We start from the raw sequence: 24063 nt of genomic DNA, 5'->3' as shown, positions 1-24063 counted from the left end.
CCCAACAATATCAGGTCTATGGGTAAGATGAACACCAAAACACTAAGATGGGGCTCCAGTTTATAAAAATGACTTAGTAAAGATCAATAGAAACATGGCAAATGTACTAGAAATTAATTATGCTGAACTTTGTTATTTTCAAGAAGAAATAATTTCAAAGAAATTTTATAGGAAGTTCACTTGTAAATTCTCTGTTCTCTGTATTAGAAAAGACACATTTGGGGATCCCTGGGTGGCTCAGCAGTTTAGCGCCTGCCTTCGGCCCAGGGCGTGATCCTGGAGACCCAAGATCGAGTCCCGTGTTAGGCTCCCTGCATGGAGCCTGCATCTCCCTCTGCCTGTGTCTCTGCCTCTCTGCCTCTCTCTCTCTCTATCATGAATAAATAAATAAAATCTTTTAAAAAAAGACACATTTATAAATCCCAGCTATCACTAGAATAATGTAAGAAGAAGACATCTGAGAATTAAACCTTCTAACATCTGGACTTACTATGTTTCCATCGAAAGCCTCTAGAAACCAAAAAAAAAGGAAATGCAAAGGGGTATCTTATCTTTTTTTGAAGACACAAGGGACTTTCCCATTCCATCAAAAAACAAAGCTCATCATCACTACAAAATATTGGTACCCAGATACTTTCCAAAAATGATTTAAAGTTCTTTTGCTATGTAATGGAGTATGATGGAACATCTCAGTGTTCTTTTAGCCCTTTTGGATAAGATATAAATTCCTTTGTTACATGGGTCCACAGAAACTTAAATGATCTACTAACATCGATAAAACTTACTTTTCTCGATCTTGGTATACACAAGTAGAAATGAGACTTTCAAAATTCTCAAAAGTGTTTTTCTTGAGCTGTTCATGGGCCTGTGCCATTAGGACACTCATATCAGGACATGGGTCCTTGGGTACCCTGTAGTGACGTGCAAGAGTTATAAGTTCATGGTCTATGAGTTTCCCAACAGTTAGACTCATAATTATGTCTCTGTAAAGAAAATGAGAAAACACACATGAAATTCCATCTAAGGATATTGTACTCTCTATTAAAAATATCCAAATTCCATATTATAAAACTTTTTATCAACTGCGCAGGGGACAGGGGACTATTTTTCTTTCATCAGCGACTTCATGTATGAGCAGCAGGAAAGCACCAGGGCTAGAATGGAAAACCATAAGCACTACAGTTTCTAAATAAAGTGGCATCTTGCCCAGAGTCAAATCTCTACCAGATAATAGCCTGTGACCAGAAAGCAAATCTTTCAAAGTCCCTGAATGGCCAAAAAACCTGTCACAGAATACATGATATTATTCAATGCCTATTAATCTTACTTTACACAAAATAGTAACAGACTTGGGGTTCTGGTTTTCCAGGGCATACAATTTTATAAATCAGCACATTAGAAAGGTCTTCTTGAGTTGGAGAAAGCAATTAGAAACATTTCTGCAGTAGAAACTAAGTCCAACACACCCTGCCAGTGAGAAAGAAGGGAGAGAGAAGAGTAAAAAGTGAAGAGCATGGCAGAGTTACAGTTGTCTGAGTCTCTCGAAGGCAAATGGCATTAAAATTATGGGGCAGAGCTAAAAAACAAAGGACAGCAACAACATATTAACAATTAAACTCAAAGCCTAACAAACTGGCGGGATTGTTTTCAATATATTCTCTGTATCAAAGCTATAAACCATTCAGCACGGGTAAAGAAAGTAGTACATCAAAATAGTTAAAATGCCAAATGTTACAGTGGTTACATGAATGAGCTTTTGCCATCTAGAAAATCTACTTACTGAGAATAATTCAGTTCCCAAGAATCCCAAATAAGTGATGGAAGACAAGACTTTATTTGCTCTTCGGCTATAGACCGTTTTTTTAGAATAATGGCTTTTTGTTCTTTGATGTATTTCTAGTTGTTATCATAATCATTGAAGATCTCTGGGCTCTCCTAGTCAAGAATTTCCTTAGATAAGAGTGTTGGAAAGCCCACAGCCATGATGTTGACCTATCAAAGGAAACTGCATTTCACCTCTATCCACTTCTCAGAGTTTCTGGGTTTTCTGTTTGGTTTTGCTATCTATCTATTTATTTATTTTTAAGATTTTATTTATTTATTTATTCATGAAACACACATACAGAGAGAGAGAGAGAGAGAGAGAGAGAGGCACAGAGACACAGGCAGAGGGAGAAGCAAGCTCCATGCAGGGAGCCCAACATGGGACTCGACCCCAGGTCTCCAGGATCAGGCCCCGGGCCGAAGGTGGCACTAAACCACTGAGCCACCGGGCTGCCCTATTTATTTTTTTAATGGGAAATGAACACCAACTTCAACCAAGAGGACCCTACAATTGCAGCAGGTCGGTTTGGGTCAGACAATTAGCTGGGGGCTCACTGTGTGGAAAACGCTGTAATATCACTTTGGCATTTGAGCTTTTCAGAGTCTATAACCTATTACAGCCATCCCAGCATACACAATGAGCTCTTGATGCCACAGACTGGGAGGGGCGCTTGAACGAATCAAATACTGATAATAACCCTTGCCATTCATGGAGTCTTAGCGAGGTGCCAGGTCCTGTGCACCAGGGACTTCTGGCATGGATCATCTCAACTGCCCTAGAGGACAGGGACCTTTTTTTTAAGATTTTATTTATTTATTTGGCAGAGAGTAAGAGAGTGGCAGAGGTAGAGGCAGAAGCCTCTGATGTGGGACTCGATCCCAGAACCCTGGGAACATGACCTGAACCAAAGGCAGATGCTTCACCGACTGAGCCACTCAGGAACTCTGATAGGGACTATTATCCCCATTTTACAGATGACAACACTGAGACACTGAATCTGCCCAACATCATGAAAGCCAGAATGAGAACCCCTGCAGTCTGGCCCCAAAGCCCATGCCCTTGCATAGTCTTCTGTCCCTCTTCTGTTGGGACACAGAAGACAGAATTACTGAATGGAATGGAGCTCAGTCAGGGAAAGTTTCCTAAAAGCTATAGGTTTTGGAGTTGATTGTTTATAGATCTCTACTCCCGTTACCATCCATGACCTCTGCTTTGAAGGCTACCATTGATCAGCATAAATAATAGAAAATAATTTCAGAAACCTGAGTCACCAACCATCTCTGACAGAGGGCTAAGTGACCACAGAGGAACCACTCTAAGGAAAGCCCCCTGCTCATTTAGGACACCAGTCATTACAATGTGTGTAAAATGGAATACTATGCAACCACAAAAAGTGTGTAAATCAGTATTTCCCAAAGATGCCCATGCTATATCGATAAGTATACGATCCTAGTGAAACTGAAGATACTGGTACCTACAGATTCATGGACGAAAACAGGTGATGGGGATTAAGGAGTGCTTTTTGTCCTGATGAGTACCAGGTGATGTATGGAAGTGGCTAATCGTTCTACTATACACCTGAAACTAATATAACACTTTGCTAAGTAACTGGAATTTACATAAAAAATTTAAAACAATAAAAGGACAACGGATACGTGCCAAAACATCTACAATCTTATCCCTGATCTCTGAGATTTATATACACAGACGCATATATAGAGAATTTCTGCTTTTTCTCAACTTCTGTAATAAACAAATACTACTTTCATCATCATAAAGAAAAACCATTTGAAAACTTTTTTTCTTTTGAGGGTAGAAACAGTGTGAAGAACAGTGGCACACTCCCAAGGACAAGGGAAAAGAACGTGTGTGGCAGTAACTAGAAACTCTCCACGCACTTTTAACTAAACTTATTCTAGCACCACCAGGTCATAAAAGTTTATTTTCCTTTTCATTGGGTAAACTGAAATTGTCCTGGCCTCACTGCAGTTAGAATTTCTGTTGGATTTCTGCATGCTTGGGTTTTAAACGGCTCAGTATCCCACCGCTTCCAACGTCTTTCAGTGAGGCTTTCAAACAAGCTGCCCCAGACTTAAAACTGTCTCCAGTCACATGAGACACCAGGCGCCCCCGGAGCAGAGGCTGGTGTGGCCAGTGTGCCCACTGCGCCTACACAAGGCAGGTCCCAGGACTGGGGATCCCAACCAGGAAGTGCCAGACTTGTCAAGCAGACCTCAAGTGGCTGCCACTACTTTGCCCTCCGTTTGCCATGTATCCCTTCTATGTAATTCACCCCACCCAAACTTGAATGGGCTTCACAAAGAATGAGGATCTTTTCACCCCGCCTTTTCTGTACTGGGGTAATAAAACACCCAGAACACACAGTGTACCATCGGTGGCATTTAGCACATTCACAACATTAGGCATCTATCTACTCCAAAACATTTTCGTCACCTCGAAGAAGCCAGTCACTCTGCTTTCTCCCTTCCTCCTTGCCCTCTCCCCACATGGCAACCACTAATCTGTTTTCCATCTCTGCAGATTTGCCAGTTCTGGACATTTCATATAAATGGAATTGTACAGCATTCCATTTCTGTGTCTGGCTTTTCCACTGGGCATAACGTTTTCATGTTCACATCCATGCTGTAACGTGTATTAATACTTCATTCCTTTTGGGGGGCTGAATAATATTCCACTGGATGAATGTACCACATTTTGTTTATCCATTAATGCAATGATGGACGTTTGGGTTGTTTCTTCTACCTTTGGGCTCTTGTAAATTGTGTGCCACTGTGAACATTCATGTACAAGTTTTAGTTGGAATGCCTGTTTTCAATTTTGAGGGTTTATCTACCCAGGAGTAAAACTGCTGAGTCACTTAGGAATTCTATATTTAATCTACTGAGGACCCATCCAACTGTTTTTTTTGCATGTTGTTTTTGCTAGCAGCAGCCACGAAAACAATGATCCAGCTTTTACCACATATAGCCCCTTCCTCACTTAAACCTTCAGAGTGAACCTGAAATACCACCTGAGAGCAAAATCTGATCTTGGGGCTTCCTGCACCTTCATTTAAGGGAAATGAAAATTCATTTTAAAAGGGGGCTTTGATTGCATTGATCTGGTGTTCTGTGATTACTAGTGCTAATCGCTAACACTCAAAATGGCAATATCTTCGTCTTTACTCAACATTGTACTCTGTTCCTGGCAATAATATTTTACACGGATCATCGCGGTATTATTTAGCTAATCTTATAAAGGATGCTGCCATGATTTTCTCTCCGTTTTTGTAATTAAAGTCATAAGAGTCAAAAACTAATGCCAAACTGCTCTAGGGCACTGAAGTAACCATGCAGAATTTTGAAACATGAAATGCTAAGCTGTTTTACAAGACATAATTCCATTAAAGTCACCCACTCAAGTAATAATGAATAAAAACTTCACTTTAAAGCTTGGAATCTCAGTGTATTGTCTTACACACTGAATTGCTATAGTCTAAGCAATAACTTTCCTACCAACTACAAAAATTAGCTTTAACATAAACAAGGGCTCAAGAATCCAAGCTTTAGGGTCACCTGGGTGGCTCAGCGGTTGAGCGTCTGCCTTCGGCTCAGGTCATGATCCCCAAGTCCCGGGATCGGGTCCGCATGGGCTCCCCGCAGGCAGCCTGCTTCTCCCTCTGCCTGTGTCTCTGCCTCTCTGTGTGTTTCTCATGAATAAATAAATAAAATCTTTAAAAAAAAATCCAAGCTTTGGGCTCTGAGGCTTACAAGAAAATCTGGCTGCGCTTAAATTAAGCCAAGCAGAAATTTTGATGACAATTTACTAATCAGAAGCCAGGTCTATCTGCTCACATCCTACACTCCCTCAGGTCTTCTCTTGTGGGCCTAAGCTGCCCACGCAGGGCAGGAAATCCTCCCTCACCAGCACTGACATCCCAGCCTGCCACACTACTGGACCAGCGTGCTTCCAGTGGGCAGGACAGAGACAGCTGGTAGAATACGTGTCAGAGGAAGGAGAGACAGAAAGACACATCAAAATAGGATCAGGACAAACATCTGAACAAATGGATTTTGCTACCTGCCTAAACCATAGTTCAAAACCATGTATGTTCTCAGTGGTGAACAAAGTCATATATAGCCACTTCGTCTGGACACTGCCCAGACCCTCAGTACTCTGGGGAGGACATTTATAGACTTATGGTATAAATGGTGTCCCCTGGAGTTGTGTGACATGGTGGCCTTGCCAGAGAAGCCAAAGGACTCCAGAGAAAAGAGAAACACGAGGTCAATCTCAGACTAAGAGAATCATCTACTCTGGCCTGGGTCGGAAACCTCTTTGCAATCGGGAGGTGGTGGGTGTGGTTTAGTGGGCAAAGTATGAGCTTTTGAATTACACAGACTTAGATTAAAATTCCAGCCCCACTAATTCACTAACAAATAGGAACTTTGGTAAATTACTTCTCCAAAGCTCTGTTCCTCACCTGTGAAAATGGACAAGACCATTTGCTTTGCTGGTCATGCCAGGCCTCTGTTCAAAACCCTCTGAGGGCTTGCCCTCTTTCCCGAAGTAGAACCCAAAAGTCTCATGATGTGGTGTCTGATGGGATGTCCCCTTTTCTACCTCTTGGGCCTCATCCCCTCTTTCCCTCTGTACCTGCCATATTGCACTCCTTGCTTTTCCTCCAATAAGCCCGATACATTCCAGCTCTAGGATCTCTGCACTTGCTGCTCCCTCTACCTAGAATGTTCTTCCCCAAAGACAGTTACACAGTTTCGTCCTTCACCTCCTATAGGACATCTTCACATCTGTTTGGGTGTCATCTTCTCCGTGAGGCCTTCTCTGACCATTCTTTTTAAAAATGTGACCCCCTCCCTCCATGAGTCTGGCACTCCCTAACCACTCCTCTGCTTTCTTTTCCTCAGTGGCACTCATCACACGCTAATCTGGTGTATCATTTACTTTCTTATTCTATCATCTTTATCCCTCAATTAGAATGTAAGCTTCACAGAGGACAGGGCTATTTTGTTCACTGCTGAATCCCCAACACTTTGAATAGCCCCTGGAACACAGTAAGTGCTCTATAAATAAATAGTTGGCTGAATAAATGAAAACTAAGGGTTAAGTTAGCAAGGTGTAAAAAATATTTAGCTTAGTGCCTGGCACAATGAATGCCCAATGAATAATAATGACTTGTATTACTCTCCTCATCCCACAATGGAGATAGTTTCAAGTTGTATTAAGCTGAAAGAGTTACTTCTCTTAAGCAAGTTCATCTTGGAAAAAATGTGAAAGGTTTCTGATAACTAAAATCAGAGAATTTATCCCCAGAATGTAAAAGGAGCATGGTACACTTGTTTTAATTAAGTCATATTCAGGATTAAGTCTGAAGTGATAAAGTAAATAAGCTCCAGGTATGCCTTTCTTTATATAATGTATGCAATGCATTTGAGAAGCTGCACAAATGCTTAACTCTTAGCAATCAAATTAGGTGCCCCTTTTCATTCTCTGTTACATATAGAGATGCTCTATCCTCCTTACGGTCATTTTTTTTTTAAGATTTTATTTATTTATTGGACAGAGAGAGAGAATGAATGAGCGTGTGTACAAGTAGGAAAGGAGGAGGGAGAATCAGGCTCTCTGCTGAGTAGGGAGCCCAATTCGGGACTCAATCCCAGGACCCTGAGATCATGACCTGAGCTGAAGGCAGATGCTTAACCGACTGAGCCACCAAGGTGCCCCTTTTTGGTCATTTTTAAAGGGCAATGGCACCTAACACCTTAGCTTTAAATTCCTCTGATGCCTGTCAAGTTCTTAATGACAGGCAAGCATACTGGACTCTGAAATAAGTCCTCTGAAAACTAAAGAATCTTTTGACAGTATCATAATTACTGCCAAATTCATCTGCATTGTAAATTGATTTTGTGATATGTTTTCTCCAGGAGAAGAAAGTCTGCATTGAAAATCACTGACCCTGTTCTCTTATTCCAAACGTAAGCAGACTTCTAGTTTTCTCTCTATGGCTGTTCTAATCTTCATTTCACATCAAATGCTATGGCTTTTCCTGTTTTGACATGTAGTGGAATGCACATGGTAATTTTGATTTATTTAGTTTGAAATCCAGTATATCTTGGTGCACTCGACTCTGGGGCTGTGTAAGTGTAGCCAAGCAAAAAATGAGAGATTCTCATGTAGTTAAGAGTAATTCCTGTGTATTATGAACAATATTCCTCAAAGAGGTGCAATTTTAGAAACCCTTTAAAGCCACTCTTCTGTAATTCTTCTACAGTTTGGTACAGTACCATTTAATTGACATTTAAAGAGGCCTGGACAACAGTGTTTTTTGGTTTTTTGGTTTTTAAATTATGTCAAGATTTTTTTGGTAGCAGCAAATGAAAAGTGTGGATGATGGCGCTTAACTTGCAATGTGGGCAGAAAGGAATGAATATTCATTTCATTTATAAGCAGAGCTATTCATTTTCTAGCACCTTCCTTTTGGCTAACAACCATCCTGTGTTCAAGGATTATTTGTCTCCAAGCCAACCTCATTTGTTTGGTTTTCTTAACTCTTTCTCACTGGTTGCCGGATGTTTTAGAGGCCATCTTGGCCCCTGTGACAATGGGAGTGGGGGATGGACCTTACATGGAAGGCCACCCCATATAGGTCCACAGGTCTTTCTTGATCAAACAATGGCCTCAATGAGACTAGGTCTGTGCCTTCCAGGTGTTTAGAATTTATTAATTCAAGGCTTACTAATATCAAAACATATCAAATAAAACATAATCAGTCCTAATTCTTCCTGAACACTCACTCTAAAATACAGAATTTATTGGCTTTACTCCATTATAAAAGGAACACATGTCTAAACAGAGAGAATTTGGTTAATAATAAAAGTGAGGAAAAAAGCCATATACATTCCCACTGCCCAAATATAACCAAGTAATTAAACATTTTGGTATATACTTCTTTGAAGTCTCTTTTCTATCCACAGATATTTAATTGCCTGTTCTTCTTAATAGCTGTGAACATATATTATGGCCTGCTTTTTTCATTTAACTAATACATTTCATATTATCACATACTCTTCTGAAAGGAAAATGCTAAACCATCCTATTATTAGATACTTTGTGGGCTTTTCTCAAATTTTACATAAGTAATGTCATGATGAACATCTTCATGTGCAAACATTTGTCTGTATTTGAAATTATTTCCTTTGGTCACAGAGGAAGGAACAGACTGGCTAACTTGTGGTATAGGGTGGGGAATAGGAAAGGGAAAGAAAGAAGCAGTCATCTTTTTTTTTTTTTGGCTTGTTTATTCACAAAATAATTTTGAAAAACTATGTACCCTCCTCACAGGCTTTTGAGGTAACATCTAAATTTTTTTTCCTGTTTAAAAATGTAAATATTTGGAATGCCTGGGTGGCTCAGTGGTTGAGCATCTGCCTTAGGCTCAGGTCCCAGTGTCCTGGGATCGAGTCTCACATCAGGCTCCCTGCTCAGTGAGGAGCCTGCTTCTCCCTCTGCCTGTGTCTCCGCCTCTCTGTGAATAAATAAAATCTTTAAAATATATATAGAAACATTGGAGTACAATAAATTTCCTTTGGATAGTGTCCCAGAAGTATGATCAGGTGGCCAAAAAAATCTTGATACACGGTGTTAAGTTGCTTTGACCCTCCCACCAGCAATGAGAGTTGAGTGTCCACAGGAACAGATGCCATTTTTAAAAGCATCCCCTAACTCCAAAGGTAAAAATGATGTCTCATTTTAATCAATAATGATTTGACTACTAATAAGCTTGACCATCTCTTATTGGCTAAGAAATTGTGCATCTTCTACTGCGTTCTTCTGAATATGTCCTTACCTATGCATTCATTCATTCACTTGACAAATGCTAATTGAGTACTTAATCCATGTCGGGCAATGGCAACTGATAAGAGAATAAGAGAGGAATGGACTAGATTTGATCCCTAGCCCTCAATGACTGCACCCTAGAGTTTGTCACAGACCAGAAAAAAATATCAAGTCAACAAAGTAAAAAAAGGGGGGGGGGAACGGAGCTGCAATAAAGATAGGTCTAGAAGCTTAGAGAAAGTACCCCTCATCAAGTCTGGCATGGATATACATGTAGGGGGAAATCCAGGAAGGCTTCCTAACAGAGGTGGTAATAGAGCAGACCCTGAAGATGAAAGACAATCTGCCAGTCAGAAGTAGGGCAAGGAGGGGAAAGAGAGTGGAGGAATAGGAGAAAGAACCATATCCTTAAAAGATTCAAGAACAAGAGGATGATACATCTGAGGAGCTATACGAAGTATCAATAACAGGAGCTCACATTTACCAAGGGCTTAGTGCTAGTGTTCAGACAGTTCTACTGAATTGGGCTGTCAGACTGCATAAGGTGGTTAACTATACATTCCTGTTTATACATAAAGGTGTTCATTAATCCAGGTGCTTCATAAGCAGGAACTTATCTCTCCCACAGCACCCCTTTAAGCAGGAACATTGATTATCCCCATTTTTTTTTTGAAAATTATTTATTTGAGAAAGAGAGCAAGCGTGCATAGGAGCATAAGGGGTGGGGGCACAGGGAGAAGCCGACTCCCTGCTGAGCAGGGAGTCCGACATGGTGCTCGATCCCAGGACTCTGAGATCACGACCTGAGCCAAAGGCAGATGCTTAACTGACCGAGCCACCCAGGCACCCCTGATTATCCCCATTTTACAGATGAGGAACTAAGGCCCAGAGAGCTTCAGCAAATTGCCTAAGGGTATACAGCTGGTAAGTGGTAAAGCCAAGATCTGAACCCAGATGGTCAGGATTCTTAGGATAACTAAAACAGGGAAGTGAAAGAACTAACAGAGCTAACGGGGGGGGGGGGGGGGGGGCCAATCAAGGCACATGAGTGGCCATGTTATGGCATCTGGGTTTTCTTCTGCAGGTGAAAGGAATCTCCTAAGCGCTGAGCAAGAGAGCAGCATGAACAGAGAGTTGGATGTCAGAGCACTCAGCAATATGAAGGCAGGCATACCAGGGAGGGCTGCTGGAGCGGAGGGAATGGGGCAAGGGGATGGAGCCAAGGATGGGCTCCAGGGCTCTTGTTGAGAAAAGACCATCATGGAAGCTAGCTCTGGACATCGGGGGGCAAGAGGGGATACCTTTTCTACTGAGATGAAAAAGGAAGAGTGCCAAGTTGTGGATCCAGGGATATGGGGGAGGTTTGTATCTCAGGAGGGACCTCTACATCCTCTGTTAACCTGGACATGTTTTGTACTATGAGAGGGAGGCTAACAGTGATGTTAAGAGCTTAAGAGTGAGTGAGTGAGTCTGAAACATCTGTTGGAGGGAATGACAAAAGGCATACCTAAGTCTTGACCCAACCTTCACTGCTTCTTCATCCTTAACTGCTCACTGACCCATCAATTGTCCAGTTTATCATCTGTGTCTTCGCTTTCGTGGTCCCTACGGGTTGTTTCCCTGAAGCTTTACAGATATGATCAGGTCTCTCTGAACTTAAAAATTGAACCTTTGACTTTCTACCTAGCTAAATGGCATCCATTAGCCTAGCAGAACACCCCACACCAGCCCTGTTACAGCAAGCAGCCACAGCACTGGTGTTTGACAGTGGTCTGATTCTCCTTGGACAAAGTAACCCTCCTGGAGTTCCTGGACAGCTAAGGGGGAAGGGGGAGAGAAGCGGTCTCTGGGGGAATACACTGCTCATTCCTCAAGAGGAATTCCTGGTAATATGGCTCATGAGACCTCAAGAAATTGAAGGGGAAAGTAAAAGATAAGTGTGATCATATGCCAACCTTGAGCAGGTAGAACAGGTTACAGTGGTTCCAAGGGTGATCAGTGAGTGTACACCGATGGTCAAGGCATTCCTAGGACTTACTTGCCCTATCAGCTTGCTTTTTAGCTTCAGTTTGCCATGTATCATTAATATTAACTTCTGTTGCTACTTGTCTTTTTTTTTTTTTTTAAAGATTTGATTTATTTATTTGACAGAGAGAGGGGGAGAGCACAAGCAGGGAGCCCAATGTGGGGCTCGACCCCAGGACCCTGGGATCCTGATCTAAGCCAACGGCAGATGCTTAACCAATTGAGCCACCCAAGGCCTGCTACTTGTCTTTTGCAATAAAGACCATACTAACTCTGCTCTTCAGTTCTGTAAATTTTTTTCTTAAAAAATGCTTGTCTGTATCTTTTTCTTAATAATAGATTTTAATATAAAATGAATGCATCATGGTACAAATGAAAAAAGTATAACAAGTTTTATAATGAATCTCCTCACTACCCCAATCTCTGGTCCCACTCCCCAGAATTCCTTCCCGCTCCCCCAGCTTTACTGAGAGCTAATCGACAAATTATATATATTTAAGGCATACAACATGATGATTTAATACACACACATTGTGAAATGATGATTAGCTTCCCCCCCATTCTATCTTGGTGAAGTTGAAATTGCCCAAAAATATTTTAAACTTAGATCTACCTAATTTTCAAAGATAAGGATGAAATATAAGATTTTACTCTCAAGATGGAATGTGAAGAATTCAGCCCTTCGTTTCCCCACTCCCTCTTGCTGAGACTTGGCTATTTTGTCTGTGGCATAAATCATGCCATCATCCTTTTAGATTTTTGTAACAATATCATTCACCTCTTGAAGTAAAGTTTTACGTTGGAGGTGAGATGTATAATCGTGTGTGTGTACGTGAAACTTTTTGAGTTGTGAATTTTGATTTTGTCATGTTCCCCAGTAATGTCTTAAAGTATGACTTTGAATAATTTACTGAAGAAACTCTGTTTAGTTTTCTTGAAGGTTTAAAAACATTTCTATTGTCCCCACATACAGTTCAATTGTGCCCAATTTGTTTATTCTCAAAGCACTGAAGATTTATTCCATTGCCTATTCATTCTGTTACCTGAAGCCGTATCTTTTTGGTTTTTAAGTCACTGGTTCTGCTGCTGGTGGTGGTGTTTTTAAGCTTTATGTTTTGCTTCGATGTTCTTTATGAGATTCTTTCCTTATATATGACCTTTACATTTTTACCAGGGGGTATCTAGTAATCTGTACTCATGTATTTTGTTTTAAACAGAGTGAATTCTCTTAATTTCCAGACTTTTTTTTTTTTTTTAGCTTAGAAAAGGTTTTTCTTAAAGAATTATCTCTGGTTATTGCTTTAATTCCATTTGGTTCCCCTTCTCCCTTCAAACCTGCTTTTCTTTTTTATCTTCTTAATCCCTCTCTTACTTTCCAACTGTTTGGGAGTATTTCTAAAGATAGTTCTCTGATTTTACTAGGGAGTTTTCTGCAATGTCCAGTCTCCTATGACTGTCTCCTGATTAATTTTTAGTTCAGAAAAAAAATGTGTTTTGTACGATTTAATACAACTCTTTCCCTATTTTGGGGAAAATTTTGCTTCTCAAAATGGTCTGCTCTTGCTGAGACCACTGTACATCTGGTTGTGACCATAAAGATCTTCTAAAAATAATTAAAACGAGTTTGATAAAATAAAGCACTTTGGGAATCTGCATGGCTTCTCCCATACTGTAGAGCTTAGTTTCCCTCCATTTATGCAATCACAGAGAGGCCTCTAGAACAGTCTGGGCATTTGGTGTGTGGTTGTGTTTCTCCAAATTCTGTAGGCTCTGTCACACACAGAGCATGTATGTATCTTGGGGAGGGAGGAAGGCAGCCATGAAGGAAAGGACAGATCCAGTCATATCCACCCTCAACAAATGTTCTCAAGTCAACGTGAAAAGAGGGAGGGAAGAAAGATGGGAGAAGGAAGAAGGGGAGGAAGACAAGCTTTTGATTGGAGACCAAGAAACCAAATTGGGGGCGGGGAGCTGATAGGGAAAGAAGAGGCTAAGTGGCAGAGGAAAAGCTGTGAGCCTTGTCCCTATACCCCAACCACTGACAGAGGGACTCCAGAAGAGGATCTCCATGCTTGGTGCCCCTGAGAGCTGTACAAGTCCCAATCCATACTATTCTTACAGTGGCCCTTCCCTAGTACCACTTAGTCACATAGAAGCCTTGGGAGAGACTCTCTGGCTTATGCTCAATGGACAGATTATCATTAAGGCAACTGGATCTCTCATGCCAGGAAATAAATCAAAAAAGAAAGAAGTATATTAATGAACACAATGATTTACTTCCTTATCCAAATATGAAGTAGGAAAATTTTTTACATATTGCAGAGGCCTATTTTTGGATTTGTTTTGGTCTTCTATGAAGAATTCTGAGCTTGGGAGCAGCAGCACTGGGATGACAATTAAATCACTTATCTTAATCATAAGTCATGGATCCAACTGAGGCGATTTACCACCTACACTTTGACAGCGGCTAGAACTTTTAAACTTTGCAACGTCAGTGAGAAAATCATTTCTAATCCAGATAATATAATGAGAACTTGTTCCTGGCTTCTTGTTTTAAACACCCCGTGCTTAAATTATGTAACAGATCCTAGCACGTAACCACAGAACTCAGGCCTAAATATAGCAGTTTTAAAAGTAATACAAGAAATCCATATGCTGATAAAGCATACATGGCTCTAAATCAAAAAATCAAACAAATATGTTAATCTATTAAAAGTTTGACATTTCAGGGCGTCTGGGTGGCTCAGTCAGTTAAGCATCTGCCCTCAATTCAGGTCATGATCCCGGGGTCCTGGGATCGAATCTCAAGTTGGGCTCCCTGCTCAGCGTGGGGGATGCTTCTCCCTCCTCCTTTGTTCCTTCCCCCCTCCTCGCTTGTGCTCTCTGGTCTCTCTCAAATAAATAAATAAAATCTTTAAAAAAAAAAGAGTCTGACATTTCGACTTATAAGAAATAAAGGAAAAATGAGCAGGAAATCAGTCAAAACCACACAGGGAAGCTGGTTGTTAGTCACAAACCTAACTTCCTGGCTGCCTCAGGGGCCATGGTTCCTGTTCTAGGCAGGAGGGAGCTGCTCGGGCAGGCACAGGAGCACAGTCCCTCCCAGGCCACACGGTGGTCACTCCCAGACTCCAGTCTGCCCGGGGCTGATGTACAGTACCAGCGGCCAACCACAGCCACTTCATGCTTACTTCATACACACTCACCAGAGGGCCCCCCATGTGAATTGCCAGTGGAGAATCTTTCTTGGGCCCTCCATTAGGATTCCTTCTCCTCAGCAACTGGCTTACTGTTGCTTCAGGCTCATAGCCTCCCATTCGGTGACAACCTCTAAGAAGGTCAGAGCCATCCTTTGGCTGACATCTAGTAAATGTCCAGGACTTCAGAGTCTGTAAATATACTCCATGGGGGATGCCTGGGTGGTTCAGCGGTTGAGCATCTACCTTCGGCTCAGGGTGTGAGCCCAGAGTTCCGGGATCGAGTCCCACATTGGGCGCCCTGCATGGAGCCTGCTTCTCCCTCTGCCTGTATCTCTGCCTCTCTCTTTCTGTGTCTCTCATGAATAAATAAATAATCTTTAAAAAAAATATGCTCTGTGTGTCAGTCCTATCCTGGGGATCCATAGTTCTCTCCTTCTTTTACTGTTTTCTCTCACTTTTATCCTATGTATATCCACATTATGTCATAGAATTGTTTGCAGCTTAGTAACTCACCCTAAATCCATTTTTGAAACAAGACAGAATATAAATCCGTAAAAAAAAAAAAAAAAAAAAAAACCACATCTCACAGAAGAAAAAAGCTGAAGGGTTACATACCCAGGAAGTTTTTTAAATCCTAACCCCACTGCCCCATTTTGGAGGAGAGCCTTCCAGAAAGGGTGGAGGCAAGGCAAAAGATTTCAATTAGTGAGAGCAAAGATCTCAAAGTTGGTGAAAGACAGCTTTTGGGCCATTCAAGGGCACACCCATGGTTTCCAGGCCCAGCATCTAAGTTCCACATGGCCAGTGGTGAGGAAAAGTCCATGGAACTACCATCACTGGATATTTACTGGCTTGGTGTTGAGCAGCATATCTTTAACTCATTCAATCTCTCCACCTCAGTAATCTCTTGAATTATTCTCAATTCACAGGTGAAGACCATAAGGCATTAGAGGGGCAGAACAAGGAGTCACATGTTGCCAGCTTTACTCTAAATCTTAATTCATGATGAAACTGCTAGACTGCCTGGTGCTGATTCCAGCTCTGCAAGTTAATAAGCCATGTTCGGTGGGTGCCTTAAGCGCTCTGTGTGTCAGTGGCCTCATCTGTAAAATGAAACTAATATCAGTATCTACTTTTTAGGGCTGCTGGGAGGATTGGATGAGTTACACAGAAAGCAATTAGTACAGCACTTGTTGTATGGGCAGCAGCATGAAAGTATTTGGTATCATATAATTATTAGTAGGTGGTTGAATGAATTGTCCATCGAGAAAGGCCAAAATCAGTCTAGGAACACCCTTTCAAGGGGATGGTAACTACTAAGTGAGTGAAAATTGAATCCAAATGAAGGGCACTGCTCTTGTTCATATATTCATCCATTCATTTATTCAACTAACATGCATGAGGAAAGAAAATGAGGGATCCCTGGGTGGCGCAGCGGTTTGGCGCCTGCCTTTGGCCCAGGGCGCGATCCTGGAGACCCGGGATCGAATCCCACGTCGGGCTCCCGGTGCATGGAGCCTGCTTCTCCCTCTGCCTGTGTCTCTGCCAATCTCTCTCTCTCTCTCTCTCTCTCTCTCACTGTGTGCCTATCATAAATAAATAAAATTAAAAAAAAATAAAAAAAAAAAAAAAAAAAGGAAAGAAAATGATGTGCTGAGTGACACTCGATATAAATGCATCGAGACCAAAGAGGCAGGGATGGCTGGGAGTCGGGAATACCTTAAGAGAAGAACAGTAATCTGAACCATGTCTTCAGGGGTGGGAGAAAGCTGGACAGCAGAGGAGAGGCCCCCTCCTCTCCAACATAGTATGGGAAAAGAATGACCCAAAATGGGCAGCCCAGAAACAACAGTGCTAGGTTCCATGGTAGGTGACAGGTTCAGAGATGAGGCTGGCATTCTCCAGGTGCAGCTCACTGACCTCTGAGCCCCATCACACACCATGAGGCCTTAGCACTACTAGAGTAAGTGCTTAAAGTATGCTCGTGGAATGAATGATAAACATACATGTTTAAACACTACACTGAGGCGTGCCTTCCACACTCAAGATACTGGGTTGCAAAATTTACGTGGATGAAAAATGGCCAGGCAGGCATGCCCTATGGAGGCCCAAGTGTCATTCCCTCCCTACTCTGCAGTATTCTCTCAGTTTATCATAATTTTTATATCCTAATTGTCCTCTGTGGAACAAAAAAATTATCATTTTGTTACTGTTCTCCTTTTTTAAAAAATTTGGACTCTAATTACAGAAGAAAGCTTGGGTGGCACTAACCTGGTCATTTGTTACCAACTAGATGACCACATAGCTGCCATGCTTTTATTCATAGAAACTTCATTTAGAAAACAGACCATTAGAACACTGAATTTTGGATGAAACAGTCGTTTCACTGTTAATGATTTACCCACTCCCACAAGAATATAATCATGGAAAAAGAAATAAAAGAAACACAGTATAAATATATATGTATATATAAAACCTCAGAAAAAGAGTTGGTCCTTTTTCCACTCTTTAGAAACATAAGAAATAGTCTATCTGTTTTGGCACAACATTATATGGTTTATTTATTCTAAAATGCCAAGAATTTTTTCTAGCATCCCATAAAACTCAAGGCTATAAGAATGGATATGCTTCCAAAATAGAAAGAGAAAAGCCTGAGAGTTATTAAGATTTTTAAATAGTGGAGCTGATTTTAACTAGGCCTGTATGAGCAAAGCCAAATCCACTTCAGAACAGGTATTAATAATAATGTGTCTAGTCAGTATTTTCTCTAGTGTAATTTTAGAGAGTCCATATGGCATGGCAGAGAGTTTGTGTGTGGCAAAATGGTAGACAAGGCAGCAATTAAAACTCAAACTCCTGGCTGAGCTTGTGAAAAAGGAGAGAAAATGTAGCAGGTACCAAGGCAAAGAGGTAGCTGATGGCCAGAGGGGAAGGTATAGTACAAGCTAATAGGGTGCTGCATGAGGGAGATGAGAATCAAACATTATTAACAGGTAAGAGCCTAGATTTCAATGCTCATTCAGGCACAAGAGACAAGGCCTCTGGCCAAGGAGGATAACAATCTGGAACTCCTACACACAAAACCTATGCACAAAGCTAAAACTGTAAACGGCTTCATAAACTCTGCCTGTTGGCCAAGAAAGATGACAATGGATCTTTTCTCTGCTGAGTCTCTGAGCACCCAAAATAAATAAATTAATTTAAAAAAAAGTTATCTTGCAGAACTTAAAGCCAATATTCTGCCAAATAAAAATTTGGAGTTATAAATTTATTTTACCCATTTATAGTAGAAAGTGCCAAAGCAATAAATTAATATCAAAATTAAGATGAAATTAAGTCCAGTTTATAAGCCAATCCAGAGAGATAAAACTGAAACTACCCTGAAAGTTCTAGCACTGGATGCTAAAATTAGTAGGTGAAAGTTTGAGGAAAGGCTGGATCTGCATAGTCGCAAATCATTTCTCTCAAGGTATTCATTCACTACAAAAGGAAAGATAAGTAATTTTACAATGGAGAAATCCGGCAAACACTGCCTTTTAAGTGATCAAGGCCAATATTACCAGTAGTAAGACATTTTGCCATCATGAGCCCCCTGATATGATACCCTAAGAAGGGCACATCATTTCTGTAGTATTCTCGCCAAAAATGTATAATTTTAGTCCAACCACAGGAAAACATTAGACAACTCCAAACTCAGGGATATTCTGCAAAATAATTGATCAATACTCTTCAAAAATATCAAGCTCATAAAAGACAAAGAAAGACTAGGGTGCCTGGATGGGTCAGTTGGTTAAGCATCTGCCTTCGGCTCATGTCATGATCTCGGGGTCCTGGGATAAGGTCCCATGTTGGACTCCCTGCTCAGCAGAGAGTCAGCTTCTCCCTCTCCCTCTGTATGCTCTCTCTCTCGCTCGCTCGCTTGCTCAAATAAATAAAAATCTTTTTTAAAAAAGGCAAAGACTGAAGAAACATTATACATTACAGAAAACTAAGAAAAAACTAGTGCAGCATGGGACCCCAGATAGAATCCTGGGACAGAAGAAGGGCATTAGTGAAAAAAAATTGGTGAAATTCAAATAAGATATTTAGTTTTAGAGTATTGTCCCAGTGTCAATTTCCTGATTTTGATAACTGCACTATGGTTAGATGCTAACATCAGGAGAAGCTGGGCAAGGAGTATATGGGAATTCTCTGTAATATTTTGGAAACATTTCTGTAAGTCTAGAGTTAGTTCAAAATAAGAGGGTTTAAAACAAAACAAAATGAAACAAAACTACTCTGAAGGACCCACTCAAATAGCAAAGGAACACTGTAGTGTGGGAAGGAAGTCAGTTTAAGACAGCTTAGAAAACATAAAAGGAAATAATCAACCATGTGTGAGAGTCAGCAGATAAATGGAAAGATAAACACCCCATGCATGTGGGGCAATAGAATAAAAATTGGTAATGGACTATGAAATTATTATGTTTAGAGTTATTAAAGAGAGGTGCCTGGGTGGCTCAGTCGGTTAAGCATTTGACTTCGGTTCAAGTCATGATCCCAGAGTACTGGGATTAAGCTCCCACGATGGGCTCTCTGTCCCTTCCCCTGCTCCTGTGCATGCATGCATGCTTGGTCTCTCTCAAATAAATGAATAAAAATCTTTAAGAAGAAAATAATTTTTTAATATTTTATTTATTTATTCATGAGATACACAGAGGCAGAGAGACACAGGCAGAGGGAGAAGCAGGCTCCCTGTGAGGAGCCCAATGGAGGACTCAATCCCAGGACACTGGAATCACAACCTGAGCCAAAGGCAGATGCTCAACCACTGAGGTACCCAGGCACCCCAAAAAGAAAAGAATTACTAAAGAGATAAAACACAGAGAGACCATAAAGAACGAGATGCCATGAAAAATAACAGAAATATATTCAATACACACACACAACTAAATAAGCACTTAAAGGAACTATAAGGTAGAGTCACTGAATCAATGAACTGGATGATGGATTTAAAGAAAATTATAACAGGGCAGCCCCAGTAGCTTAGCAGTTTAGCACTGCCTTCAGCCCGCAGCATGATCCTGGAGACCCGGGATCAAGTCCTGCGCCGGGCTCCCTGCGTGGAGCCTGCTTCTCCCTCTGCCTGTGTCTCTGCCTCTCTCTCCTTCTGTGTCTCTCATGAATAAATAAAATCTTTAAAAAAATTTATAACAATGTAGCACAGAATGAAAAATAAGTGAAAAGAATAAATGAGAGGTTAAAAGACATGGAGAAGAGAGAGAAGTGTGACAAGAAGAGACAAAGAGAACAGATTGAGAGTTTGAAGAGGAAAACAGAATGAACAAAAGGAAGATACTTGAAGAGACAATGGCTCACAATAATTCTCAAATTGAACAGTTACGAATAGTCCCAAGATACATAGCAACAAAACCACAGAACACCGAAAACAAAGAGAAAGGCAACATGAGAATAAAAAAGGCACACCACTACAGAGGAGCAATTATTTTAACAAGAGACTTAACCAATAACCACAATGGAAGGCAGAAGACGATGGAAAATCTTCAAAAGGTCAAGGGAAGCTAATTATAAATCTAGAAGTATTAATCCAGTTAAACTTCAAAACAAAAAAATAAATTTCAGAAAATAACATTTAGCCCCAGAGTTACAAAGGAAGTCTCAATAAATATCAAAGAATCAGTGTCATGCAAACCATATTCTCTAAGTAAATGTAATAAAAAGAGAAATCAAGAACTAAAAGCTAACCTTATACACATTTGGAAATTTTAAAAAAATAATTAATTGGCCCAAATTAGGCAGTATTTACATATGAAGACCAATAAACACTAAGCCTTAACTGTATTTCTCAGAGAATAAAGACTGATGATCAATGAAACAAATGTCTAATGCAAGAAGTTAGAAAAGAAATACAACAGAAAATACAAAAAAGGACATAATAAAAAACAAGAGGAGGAAATAATGAAATACAAAACAAGGCAAAAACAAAGAGGGTTAACAACTGAAATCTGACGCTTTTAAAACTAGTCAAATAAAAAAAATAAAAATAAAAAAATAAAACTAGTCAAATAAAAAACTCCAGTAAAATTGATTTTAAATGAAGGGAAAAGGCACAGATCAACAGCACAAGAGCAAAAAAGGTGATAAAATTTTTAATCTAGTCAGAATGAAAGAAGTTTCTAGAAAATATATAATTTTCCAACCCAAGGAGAAATAGAAATCTGGAATAAGATGTATTATCCTTAGACAAAGTGAAGCACTAATTAAAAATCTACCCACAGAAAAAAGGAAAGGATATATGGTTTTACAGGCAACTTCTACAAAACCTTCATAGAACCAATGATACCTACATTTTGCAAACTGCACTAAAAACGAGTGAATGTTCTGAAACTCATCTTATGAGAATATTATGAAACACAGATATATAAAATGGACAAAGCCAGTATGAGAAAGAAAAAGTATTAGGGCTATTTCCTTTGTGAACAAAGATGTGAAAAACTGAAATAAAAGGTTTGCATCTACTAGAAACCTATGACAAGTGGAATACTTAATGGTGAAGTATTAGAATAAAGTTAGGAAAAAAGATAAGGATATGCGCTATTACTACGTCTCTCATATACTACACTGTAGCTCCTAGGTGATATATAAATATATCACATATATATCATATGATGATATATATGTTATATATATACCATAAAGATTAAAAGGGAAAAGGCAAATCTGTCATTATTTGCAGTTTATATGATATGGCCCAAAATAGAATCCAAAAGAATCTACAGAACTCTAAAGAGAAAATGAGATCAAATACAAAAATCAGTACTACTCATATATACCAACATCAACCAATTAGAAATTTAATTTAATTTAATTTTAAAGATTTTATTTATTTGTTCATAAGAGGCACAGAGAAAGAGGCAAAGATCTAGGCAGAGGTAGAAGCAGGCTCCCTGCGGGGAGCCCAATGCAGGACTCGATCCCAGGACCCCGGGATCACACCCTGAGCCAAAGGTAGATGCTCAACCGCTGAGCCACCCAGGCGCCCTAGAAATGTAATTTTAAAGTAAAAAGACAACATTCGCAGTAACAACAAAACTGTATTATAAAACAAAGTGTACCACATTCACAAGTAGGAAGTCTCTGTTTCAGAGTGATAGCAATTATGCCTCCCAGTAAATTTATAAGTTCAACACAACTCCAGTCAAAATCCAATCTGGCTTTTTAAAAGAAACAGAAAAAGTGGTCATAAAATTGATATGGAAAATTCAAGGCCTAGGAATAGTCAGCAGAAAAATTAGAACACTGCTATATATCACTACTTGTCATGATGCTACAGTAACAAATTAAAACCAGTGGTATTGGCCTCGGGCTAGACAGGTAGGGGAATTTAGCAAAATTAAAGCTTGGAAATTGATTCATATGGATACGGGCCCATGAAACATGTCAGATGTGTCAATACAAACCACTGGGAAAAGGACAGATTTACTCACTGCATGGTGCTGGGACAATTGGCAAGTCATACAGTATTCATAGTTTCTTTTTTGTGTGTGTGGAGAATTTTAATTCTTTTTTTTAAAGATTTTATTTATTTATTCATGAGAGACAAACAGAGAGAGGCAGAGACACAGGCAGAGGGAGAAGCAGGCTCCCTGCGGGATGCCCAATGTGGAACTCGATCCCAGGACCCCGGGATCATGCCCTGAGCCAAAGGTAGACGCTCAACCACTGAGCCACCCAGGTGTCCTGGTATTCATAGTTTCTTAAAGAGGATACAAAATTCATAAGCCATAAAGGAAAAAAAGAGTGGATAAAATGATTTACAATAAAAAATTTAAACTTCCACATGGCAAAAGACTCCATACAAAAGTGCAAAAAGAAATCCAGATAGAGAATGTGTCTGCGATGCATATAGCCAACTCACATCCAAAATGTATCAAGAACAAAGTAATAAGACTTAAATCCCAACAGAAAAATGAGTAAAATGCAAAGTATAAAAATACATATTGGTGCTACCACTCTGAGGAGTAATTTAACATTCTTTAGTAAAGTTGAAGATACAGTTTATGAAGCCAGCAATTCTACTTCTAGGTTCCTATTCTGGAGAAACTAGCACATAGTTACAGAGACATGTACAAGGCTATTTGTAATAGCAATATAATTGTTCATAAGTAGGAGAGCACTGAAGAATGACCCCCAAACATTTCAGGTCCTAATCTCTGGAATTTGTAAACACTACTTTATTTGGAAAAAAAAGTCTCTGCAGTTGTGATTAATTTATGGATCTTGAACTATGGATCTTAAATCCTAGATCATCCTGGATTATCCACCACATATATCTTTAAAAGAAAGAGCAAGAGAGAGAGAAAACACACACACACACACACACACACACACACACACAGTAGTAGGAGGTAACATGAAGGCACAGGCAGAGGTTGAAGTAATGTGGCCACAAGCTAAGGAATGCCATCAGCCACTGGAAGAAGCAAGGATCATGTTCTCCCACAGAACTTCCAGAGGTGGCATGACCCTGCTGACATCTTGATCTCAGCCTGGTGATACTGATTTGAGACTTCTGGCCTCCAGTACTGTAAGAGTACATTTCTGTTGTTTTAAGCCACTTAGTTGTGGTAGTAGGTTACGTTGGCCACAGGAAACTAATACAATAAGAAAATGATAGCATAATTTACAATAACAAAACTATGGAAGCAACCCAAATGTCCATTAATAAATGAATGACTAGGGATGCCTGGGTGGTTCAGCCAGTTGAGCATCCAACTCTTGGTTTCAGCTCAGATGGTGAGATCGGACTCTGCATGGGGTTTTGCACTCAGGGTGGTGTCTCTTATCCCTCTCCCTCTGCTCCTTCGCCCACTCACTCGCCTGCTCTCTCTCAAATAAATGAGTGTTGAAAAATTTATTTAAAAAATAGATGAATAGATATAATGGAACATTATTGAGCAATATAAAAGAATGAGATCTTGCCATTTGCAACAACACAAAGGATGGACCTAAAGAGTATAATGCTAAGTGAAATAAGTCAGTCAGAGAAAGACAAATACCATATGATTTAACTCATATGTGGAATTTAAGAAATAAAACAAAGAAGCATAGGGAAAAAAATGAGAGAGAAACCAAGACAGATAACTCTTAACTATAAAG

The 24063-nt window shown here is 40.1% G+C and overlaps 1 protein-coding gene across 5 annotated transcripts in view; it reads right to left on the bottom strand.

Moving 5' to 3' along the window:
• Nucleotides 1-24063, bottom strand: part of EFHC2 (EF-hand domain containing 2) — a 195379-nt gene that overhangs the window by 32199 nt on the left and 139117 nt on the right. For 3 of the 5 annotated variants that reach the window (XM_072818319.1, XM_072818323.1, XM_072818322.1), the window contains one exon: nucleotides 786-983. The exons of 1 other annotated variant lie outside the window; for it this stretch is intronic. In XM_072818319.1, the coding sequence (XP_072674420.1) occupies nucleotides 786-983 (198 nt within the window). The remainder of the gene's footprint in view (nucleotides 1-785; nucleotides 984-24063) is intronic. One more of the 5 variants, XM_072818320.1, reaches the window with a different exon arrangement.

This window comes from Canis lupus, chromosome X (assembly GCF_048164855.1).
Source record: "Canis lupus baileyi chromosome X, mCanLup2.hap1, whole genome shotgun sequence".
NCBI classification, from domain to species: Eukaryota; Metazoa; Chordata; class Mammalia; order Carnivora; family Canidae; genus Canis; species Canis lupus.
The sequence above is the reverse complement of the archived record's forward strand: the minus strand, read 5'-3'. Positions and strand labels throughout refer to the sequence as shown.